The following is a 10,498-nucleotide window of genomic DNA, read 5'->3' as shown; positions in this document are numbered from 1 at the left end:
TTTGGATTTTAAAAAATCTGCAATTAATGTCAATCAAGGATACAGTATGTATGCATTTTTTCCTCAACAAAAAATTGTGATTTCTCATTATAATCATGATAAAAAATCAGTCACAGAATAGATAAAATATATTGTGACATTTAACAAAACCTTTAAAACTGTGTTTATAATTTTAGAAAATCAAATGTGGTGAAGTTACAGTTGAAAAAGAGACGAGTGACTGATGTAACAAAAAGTCTATTAGGCCTTAACGACAGCGTTGCTCAAATTCCGTGACGTTTAGACTGCGCGACACTGACATAAATTACGACGTCATCATTGGTCGACCAGAGTGTGGTGTCAGGAAGAAGGAGAAATGGCTGCAAGGTTACTGCTTCGCTCGGCTTTCAGAGCCGCTACATCCCGCCAGGCTGCCCGGGTCCCTGCTCTGACTCGCAGCATGGCTGCCGGAGGTGAGAACTAAACCAGCCCCGAGACTTTACACCCTGAAACAGCCGAGAAACTAGACTTTAAAACAGCGGTTTGTCAGCAGGAATCACAGCCGGAAGACCTCCGTCCACTAGCTAGCTAGCATTAGCAGCGTTAGCACTGCCAGGCAGTCTTGAAAGGTCAAACGTGTTTTTTAAATAAAAAGCGTTGAGCAACAGATTCTGTGGCTTCAATAGTTTAAATAATAGTGTTCAGTATTCTTGATGATTGATGTATTGGTTTGAAAACTATACGCTTTGTTTAAATAAAAGAAGAAACCCCGCTCAGTTACACTAGCTGAACCCTGCTAATGACTGGCAGGCGATAACACAGCTACAGACATGAGAAGAACAACTTCAGGTTTCTGTGAATCACATCTTAGACTGAAAGACAGCAGGTTGCGAAGAACCTACAAGGTCATTAGGTGTACTCTTCTAACACTGGACACGCATGGTGTGAAAGGACAACAAGTCTAAGTCTGATTTTAAATAGAAAAGAAAAATACAAGACGCTATTTAGCATCTACATAACTTTCAATGATTAAAAGTTACAGTAGTAACAGTTGTCTGATAACATCAGGACAAGTTTCTTTTTAGTTAATTGTTGAAGATAAAAGAAGTAAATCCAAACCCTGCGACAAACTAATGAAAATTTGCCTTTCTTCAAATGCTAAAGAGTCGTCGGGGACCTTACCATACAGCCACTTGTGTCCAAACAGGAGCGTGAAAAACTTATTACAAGTTCCCTTTTATACAGAGAGGGAAGAATACATTCCATTGAAAATCATCCGATTCAGGAGGCTAATGTCCTGCAGTTAGATTACAGAAGGCTACAACAAAACAATTCAATATTATCTTTGAACCTGAAGTGATCACCAAGAAGATGTTGAAAATTAATCAACCAAGAACACTGACATAGCTGCTACACACTGTCTTTGTCAGCTGTACAATTTTTAAAAGTGAGAAATATCTCAATTATTACTTTTAGGATATAGGACAAGATGAGTATCACTTTTACGTTTGAAGGTCTTCTACACAATTTAAGTTACCAACTTTCATTAGATGTGTTAGCGGCCCCCAGCGGATATTAGGGATCTAACTTCAGTTGTGCACCCCAGTACCAAGTGTTTTTGTCTTGTAATCAACGATACAGGCCCGAACCTGAGGTTTTCCTTACAGAGAACTGCGAGGCGGCACCGCCCTAATTTAATGCTGCCTCTGCCGCTCGACAAAAATCTAGTAGTTGAAGCTGCTTATAGTGATCATGTTAAATATGTTTGCTTCAGTCTAATTTATTTCTTTTACCTTCGCAAATGACAGTGGATCATCACCTGTTGTGTAATTTGTTTGGATCACAGCCTTTCATGTTTCTGAAAAGAATGTATTGGGCGAACAACATGACATTGTGTATGTAATTCATCTGTGTTGTTAGGGATTCCCACTGATGAGGAGCAGGCCACAGGGCTGGAGAAGATCATCATGGATGCCATGAAGGAGGGAAAGGTACAACAATGTATCTGAATAAGCATGTATCTGGTTTCTGTCCTCTGTTGCAATCAGTTAATCGATCAACCTTTTATTAATGTTGCATTTCAAAGTCGTCATAAGTCAGTGCAGTTGTAAACCATTTGACACTAAAGCAGAAAATGAAACTAATAATAGATTAAAAACAACAAAATAGATAAATGAAAGTAAAAAATTGATAAATGAGAGGAAATGTATTCCAAAACACAAACCATCTAACCATTCGTTTTATTATCGATTCCTATGCCAGGTATTTTTATTTTAATCAATCATTTAGTTGATTAAAAAAAGACGATGCAGGAGATCTTTGCATTTGACAGCCTTAAATATTTTGTTTGTATTGTTACTTGAAATTTTGTTGTTGTTGATACTGAAATTATTTGCAGGTCATTTTCCTGTAGATTGATTAATAGTTACAGTAAACTATTAAATCTAAATCCAGGCTAAAGAGGTGATGATACTTACAAAAACACGTTTTCTATACTTCAGTTCATAAACAATCCATGCATGCATATTGGGTGATAAAGATCAGTACATCCACCTGGAACTCGATAAACTGCAGATGTTTGCACCAGAATCTCTGATCCTCCAGATACTTCACACAAACGGTTCTAGATTGACATCATGGATCTTTTTGGAGAAAAGAAATGCATAGAGCTGGTCAATCATGACTCAGGAGTCCGTTATTGTGTTACAGTCGCTGAAATTAACTTCAGTTATCTCAGACATGAGGTTTGTTACATCTCATCAGGGTATTTTTCTTGTATACTGAACTTCGATTGTCACAGTTGCACCAGTGTAGGTCAGTGATGTCTGGACCAACATTTTATTAATTGCATTAACTCCTCCTGTCGATAAATGGGGTTACATTGTTTGGCCTAATTAAAATAACATGATGACTGGCACTGTTCCACATGTTCAGATTTATGTGATTCATGTTGCCTGCCCTCTGTAATCCTCCCTCTGTTTCAGGACCCCTACAACATGCTGAAGCCAAAGTGGTACAGTGGTACCAAGGAAGATCCAAACATTGTTCCCTCCATCACAAACAAGAGGATTGTGGGATGTATCTGTAAGTTTCCTTATTAAAACCTACATTTAGTTCTTGAAGACTTCAGTCATTAAAGTCCAATTAAAATGGCAAACCTCAGACAGAAAAAGTAGCTAAAGGATGAAATAGAAACTTTACTCTTTAGTAGAGAAATATTTGTATGATGATTATAGTGAACAAAATTATCATAGTTATCAGTAATATTGGAGTCTGTGCGATAATCGTAAAAAATGACTGCTTAACCAATTAGTCATTCCCAAGTTTTATATTGGCGTAATTTATATTATTAAAAATTATGGTATTTTCATATTTATCAAAGGTTGTCAACTTGTAATGTAAAGTGAACTGCGTGTGTGAAAAATGTTGGACTTTTTTCAACACATAAAAACGTGTCTCATAAACCCTCGAGCAAATCAAACACAAAGTAAACTTCACACAAGCACATAACAAACCCACATCAAATGCTGCGACTGTGTGGGACACTGTTGCTCACTGTGGTTGATGCTGAACAGTTTTTACAGTGGTACATCCCTCCTCTTTAATAAAACTTCAGTGTCATGGTTTTTGTTTTCCTGTGTTGTTGTGAACGCATTTGACCGGAGAATCTCCTGCTGTGTTGTTCATATGTGAAAGGTAAACTCTGGAGAAAGACAGGACCACATTGTGTGGACATTCTGATTGCAGGAGGTCCAGAGTCAGTTCAGAGAGGGTGATCTGGCCGAGCACTAGCTTCCTGGTGGCTCAGGGAAGAGGAGGAAAAAAAAAAAATCACAGAATGCATCATGTTTCTTACAACTCATGAACAAACCGGGTTATAATAGTGACAGAACTCAAAGACTGAGAACCACTGTTGGCAGCGATAGACACACACATTTAACTAAACAAGACAAACTAGCAGGGCCTGTGTGGTTTCACACATTTTTTTTAATTTGTAAAAGTTGTCCTGCATGCGAAGAGATGATTTTTTTTATCTGACATGTACAAAAAAAATCTACCATTGCTGAAAATTTCTTGCAGAAACTCGTTAGTATCGTGGAGCTCGCGATAGCTACAGTTACTGCTGCAGTAGCTGGCGAGTTGAGATGAGATTAGGGAGAACTCGTGATGGCTGTACTTAAGTTTTTAAATAAAAGAAGCTCTTTGTAAAATGGAACCTTTGACTATTCAACCCAATCAGGTGGAACGTCAGTGATGTAATGCATAGTTTCAAACAGACTGGTATGCGTCACTACATTTACGTGTCCTGCTGTTTTTTTTTTTTTAGAAAAAACTAACTTGTGGCCCAGCCATGTGTTTCATGGTTCTGATCTTGGTCCACAGTAATGCATTTCTCATAATTGGATCAGGTGTGAAATGATCTTTGCTTCAGAGCCTGTGTCTCACCTTGTCTCGTGTCTGTAGGTGAAGAAGACAACACATCTGTGGTGTGGTTCTGGATTCATGATGGGGAGGCCCAGCGCTGCCCGTCCTGTGGTTCCTACTACCAACTGGTGCACTCTGAGATCGCCCACTAATTTATAACAAACCTGTCTTCATTGTAGACTTGTATGACACAGCTGTGTCTGCACAGCATTAGCTTCTCTTGGAAATATTCCATCAGAATAAGGTAAAGAACAATCAGGCAGCGATTATCATTTTCGATCTCCAGGAAATTTATTTAGGCTCATTTTTGGCTCTGTATTTCCTGGTCCTACATCAGTAGCCCTTGTCTGATTGGTCTTTGACTTGTTCTGTCTAAGTACTTGATACACCTGCTAACCTCATCAGTCTTTGCTTTGCGTGTTACATTTACCAGAGGGATCAGATGTGGTTTGGGACTCAACTGTTTCTTTTAAGTCATTTCCATTCAGCTGCAGTTTACATTGACACTTGTACTGTACAATGTTACACTTAATGGTCCACTTACTCCTTTTATTGAACCAATAAAATCTTCAATGTATCATTCCTGACTAAATATTCCTTTGTTGTACACTCACTGGACTTTTCTATTCTTAATGAAATGATGACCGGTCAAAGCTGAATCACACATTCTTGCATGCATCCCAGTCACACGCACAGTGACAGTATCAGGGCAAATTGACATCTCTTGGAGGAAATGTTAGTATGCAAGTGTGAACAAGACAAATTGTGCTTTTGGTGCTTCCCCCCCCCCAAAACAATTGTAATTTTGGTTTGAAATCTCCTGGGCGACGAGACTGTTTTGCGAGGTCTGTGACTTCCTTTAGAGATGATTCTGAAATTAACACATTCATGAAGACTCAGTACAAGGACTCAACCTCCTTGTTGTGGACCCCGTTCACCGATGGGATATGAGAGGGCAAACCTTGCCCCTGGTTGAGGTTACTGCCAAGATTAAATTTGGCCACAAAATGGGCTTAGGAATGTCCTTTGGCACGAGGGGCTAATATGGCACAGATCAGATTGTTTTCTTTAATCTGCACTGTTTTAAAATGAAAACTCTTGAACCAGAATATTGTATTAAATTCAAAACAATATTTCACAAACAGATCTAAATATTTAATACTTACACTTATAGTAAACTTTCACCACAACATAATTTTACAATTGATAGCCTATCCTTTTGTGGCATCACGATGTTTGACTATAGAAATAATTGTTTTGACCTTAAGTTTTAAAAAGTACTTTCAACACCAGACAATTTTGCCTTCCAAATGAATACAATTTAAAGTGAATGGAGAGGAGGAGAATTTAGGAGATGGCCTTATGCTTTTGTCAGTTGACCTTTGAGAGACGAGGCAAATCATTTTTCAGGGTCTGGTTTCTTTGAAACCATGAACACGCACAAACATACAGTTAAAGTAACTGCTCCAAACAAGGCCCTCAAATGTAAACATATCTGACCTCTTGGCAGCTGAAATATTTTTATTTCAGTGGAAGATATAAATATATTAAATTTTGAGGACTGACTGAATTGACTTTAGTAGCAGTTTTTACAAATAAAATCTTGACATAATGTGAAACCAGTAAAGACAAATCCACCAAAAACTGGTTTGTATGTTTTGGTTTTAATAAAAGATTCCATCACAGCTCAGTTTAAACTTGTTGTCTGGCTGGTATTATTGCGCCCTCCAGTGGCAGTGTCCAGGGGCTGCAGTGGAGCTATGGTCTGACTGGTATTATTGCGCCCTCCAGTGGCAGAAGCCAGGTGCTGCGGTGAAGCTGTGGGATTTTCCTCTTGTTTCCCTCTGGCAGGAACATGACTCTGGTTTCCTCTGCTGGTGCTGTTGAAGGAAACCGTCACATTCTGGATCACGGAGTTGGGAATCTCCTCCTCAGCATTTGACCCACTGCCTGCTTTGTCTACTTCACCACTTTCCTTCCCAGTCTGTGTTTCTGTTGCATCTGGTCAAGAGGTGGGAAAACAGAATTAAGCATGGTTCTCTATGTGCACATATATTTCTCCCATGTCACTTTGTCAGCTGTTTGAAGTGCACGACCTTCAGGTTGGAGGACGACCGCTCTACCCCTCAGCCTACCCCGTACTGTAAAGCACTTTGAGTGGTCATCAAACAAGAAAACTTCTATATAAATACAAAACCATGTATAGCTTCTCTAGCGCTCTAGCTCAAAGGATGACCACAAGTGAATGTACAGGGATTGAATTTCTGTGCAGACATTCATGAAACCCAGATGATTCATTATAATAACTTTGGTAATCCTCTGACTTTACCTCTAGCGCCATCATTAGGTCAAATATATGTTATCAAGTGCTGTGGTTTATGACAAAATACCTGCATTACATCAAGATAACCCCCTAAAAATATTATTTGCATGGGTCCCCAAATAAACACGTGTAAAATACAAAAGCTGCTTAGAGTTTACATTTGGGACTTAACTATTGAAATAGTCCTCCACTCATTCACTAACTTTGAGACTCATGAAATATCATCTTCTGAGGCCAAACCCTGGCACCTACATCACAACAGCTCTGAACTGTGAACAGCAAAGTGTTTGGTTCAGAGAATGGGCTGTATTTTACTTTTCAGAATGGTTGTCCCAACTGCTGCCTACAAGTGACATCCCCTCAAGAGGTTTATCAGACTCCATGTGTCTCCCTCTGGAGACGCTAAAGGTTTTACATAAGTGGAAATACACATTGAAGTGGAAAACTATTTCAAACTCACCTCTAAGCTGTGGCCCAGTTCCACACTATGCATTATTTTAAACATCTTACAGTTATATACAGACTTCTGATTGCACAGAGACAAGAGTTTAAATAGAACAGCTCAGTGTACACCTAAAAAACATGTCTAGTGGCATTGCGTTGTAAGATTTCCTGATGATATAAACACTTGTATTTATTTTCAATACTTGGAAAAACTGTATTTTAAGGCCTAGCATAGCAAATAACATCATGTACAAAGTATGTATAGTGGAAGTGTGACACCATCTAAATGTCTGACTCTAGTTATAAAATGTTCAGAGATGTAAGAAACAAAGTGCACATACCGCATTTGTAGAGGTGACGAACTCTCTCGATGTCTAGCTTTGTCAGTTTAACCCTCTGTCCCATATTCTTCATATGTTTTACTGGAACGATGGTATCCAGACCGTTTGCTGAAAAAAAACCTCTGACACAATAAAATCAGTTACTAAATCACTGTTGGAGGACAAAGAAAGAAAGAAACTTATTTATATGCTTTTTATTTGACACTTTACCCTCCGTAGTGCAGGATGGAAGTGATGTCATAAGGAAGATTAAAAGTGTTTCCTTGTTGCTTATTGAAGTTTCTCTGCATCCCTGAAACACAACCATATGGTTTTCACCCAGTAGAGACACAGCATCATCACTACAACATTCCACAGGAGAGAACACGAACATCACCTTTCATGATATTATGAGGCAAAATGGTGATGTACTGTTCCCGGTCTGTCCTCGTGTGTTCATGGTGGAAACCCAACGCGTGAAGGATCTCATGGACGATGTTACCAATGATACACTGAGGAGCGACAAACACAGGCTGCCCACCGCCAATCAAGCCCACATATGAAGCACATCTGGAATACAACAGAATACAACCAAAAGCTGAACATCGATCCAAACTGAACTCATCAGCAGTATAGCAGACCTCACCGAGCTTTGATGTGGAAATCCAGCCCTATTAGTGTGCAGGTTGACCTCTACCCAATCTACAACCCATAAAACCTCAATTTTCGAACCTGACCGTGAGAACAATACACACCCTTTGCCAATCTTGAACACGAGGTGGTTAGTCTCAGTGGTTCTTTTGTTAAAGGTCAGACATGTGTGCTCAGTAACCATGGTGATAGCAGAGAGGATGTCCTCTGTCCGGCTGGCTGCAAAATGGTAGTGAAAAAAAAAAAGATTTGTGAGCTACAATCAATCAGTAATCTGATTTTATTTAAAAATCCACAGACTGCTAACCTAACTCTGGGCTGATAAGGTATGGTATCTTCAGTGTTGGCCATTTACGTTCCACAGCATTCCTGTCGGTCTGTAGGTAAAATAATTGTCCTCAAGTATAAGTAAGTTAGTTAATACAAAGAAATGCCTGCAGAGTGTCCATAGTTTGTCCTCTTTGTCTTTTGTCGTTAATTCAAGTCCTGAAGGAGGAAGGAGTGGCCATCAGAAGAACTGTGACTTCTGCTGAAAGCTACAAACTGATCGAGTGGCTCAATGTCCAAATAAAACAGAGTGACAGACAAAGAGGGAGGAGGCAAGAGAGGGAGAGATACAGCTGCAAAAAAAAATAAATAAAGTACATTTCCTATTCACTGTAAGCATCTGTAGATTTGACCCAGAGTTATACAAGAGAGAGACTAATGATCCACTTACAATTCCTTCGAAATCTATTACACATGCCGTAGAACTTAAAAAATCCATGGGGATGCTGCAGGTTGATGTTGGGAAGCATTTAAAAAAGGTGAAAGTTTTTTTTCTGTCATCTTTTAGTGTTCTCACTTATTGAATTGCAAAACGTTTCGAGTTCTTCTCAGGCAAAATGTATGTTCATTATTCACCACTTTATTTGTGATTTTAAAAAAGGTTCAGTGTGTAGAATTTAGTGGCATCTAGTGGTAAAGTTGCATGTTGCTGCTGAACACCCATCACCTCACCCTCCCCTTCCAAAGAATACCTGTGGTAGCCTTCAGTTGTCATAAAAACTCAAAAGGTGTTTAGTTTGTCCCGTCTACTGTAAAAAACATGGTTGCCTCTGTAGAGAGGACCCGCTCCAGATGTAAACATGAAGTATTTAAATATAAAAAGGGCCCATTCTAGGGTAAAGAAAACAATTCATACATTTTATGCTACTTTTTACACTAGTGAAAGTAGAAGCAGCTCTGTTAGAAGAATCAACACATCAGCTCCTGACCACCGCAGATCTGATCGATGGAGCCTAATCCCCATTCCAGAGTACCTGAGAGATTTACTCACCGACAACAGCATGTCGCCCTCCAACATTGCATAGTTCTTGGACAGCAGCTCTGCAAGAATGAAGGAAAAGGAAAAGGAAAAAAATACAATAAATGCAAATTTTACTCCTTTCTTAGAGGCTTTTCTAATCAGCTACCGATATTATGTTTACTGAACTTTCGTATTTATGATGGCTGTTGACCTTGGTCTATTCAAGAACATCTTTTAAAGCCGTTAGTGTGGGCCATGTTATTTGAAGTGGGAAGTGAGTCACATTTTTTTAAACCACTGTATAATCTATGATTTAACCGAGTTAGTTTTTCAATAAATGGGTAAAGAAAATCCAGGAATAATGAAACACTATTGGAATGGATTATTCTTGATGTATCTTTTTTAAAGTTTGATTAACTTTGCCTTTAGAAGCCTGGAAAAGACACGAGTCAGTTCCATCTAATATTTTTTGCCAGCGATCTTTGATTTGTCCCGATTGTGAAAGTTGCTCCAGTTGTTTAATTGTATAAATTCATGCGGTCTGAATTTATGGGCATAGCTGTGTGTGTGTGAGACCCACAAGTTAAAACAATTTAATAAAAGCTCTCATGAAGTCATGTTGGCAGGTCAGCATTCCAGTCTGGGCTCACCTTGTAATGTCTCTGGGTAAGACTCCATATAATCCAATGCTGTGATGAACCAGTCCTCTTGAAGTACTGTTATAGTTTTACATAAAAGAAACAGGAAAAACTCAAAAAATACCAACTCAGTGTGATGCAGGGTTAATGACAATAAATTGTACCTTTGCTAGCTTCACGAACAGGACTGGAGTTGACTGAAATTCAGCAGATGAGACAAAAATCACACATTTGGTTTTCTTCGCAATAAAAGTAAAAATGCAGCTGCCCACACTGCGGTTTCTTACCATCTTTAAGGTTTTCTGCAAATAAAAGTGCAGCGATAAGAAGACGCAACATGACTGAGCAGCTCTGCTCCATTGTTATCACAGTAATTCAAAGCACCTGTGAGCTGCAGCCTAATTTATTCCTGTGAGCCTCAGCCATGTTG

The 10,498-nt window shown here is 39.0% G+C and overlaps 2 protein-coding genes across 2 annotated transcripts; one reads left to right on the top strand and one right to left on the bottom strand.

Moving 5' to 3' along the window:
* The first annotated feature begins 294 nt into the window (after positions 1-294).
* Positions 295-4,984, top strand: LOC118098017 (cytochrome c oxidase subunit 5B, mitochondrial). The gene is made up of 4 exons (XM_035141390.2): positions 295-452; positions 1,900-1,970; positions 2,964-3,063; positions 4,444-4,984. The coding sequence occupies exons 1-4, from the start codon at positions 356-358 to the stop codon at positions 4,554-4,556; spliced, it is 381 nt and encodes a 126-aa protein (XP_034997281.1). The 5' UTR covers positions 295-355; the 3' UTR covers positions 4,557-4,984.
* A 1,065-nt stretch (positions 4,985-6,049) lies between these two features.
* Positions 6,050-10,480, bottom strand: LOC118098006 (hatching enzyme 1.2). The gene is made up of 10 exons (XM_035141372.2): positions 10,356-10,480; positions 10,233-10,265; positions 10,081-10,146; positions 9,461-9,510; positions 8,450-8,519; positions 8,247-8,361; positions 7,889-8,061; positions 7,723-7,804; positions 7,513-7,634; positions 6,050-6,405 (listed from the first exon to the last, which is right to left on the bottom strand). The coding sequence occupies exons 1-10, from the start codon at positions 10,426-10,428 to the stop codon at positions 6,092-6,094; spliced, it is 1,098 nt and encodes a 365-aa protein (XP_034997263.2). The 5' UTR covers positions 10,429-10,480; the 3' UTR covers positions 6,050-6,091.
* Positions 10,481-10,498: the final 18 nt, after the last annotated feature.

This window comes from Hippoglossus stenolepis, chromosome 18, assembly GCF_022539355.2.
Source record: "Hippoglossus stenolepis isolate QCI-W04-F060 chromosome 18, HSTE1.2, whole genome shotgun sequence".
NCBI classification, from domain to species: domain Eukaryota; kingdom Metazoa; phylum Chordata; class Actinopteri; order Pleuronectiformes; family Pleuronectidae; genus Hippoglossus; species Hippoglossus stenolepis.
The sequence above is the reverse complement of the archived record's forward strand: the minus strand, read 5'-3'. Positions and strand labels throughout refer to the sequence as shown.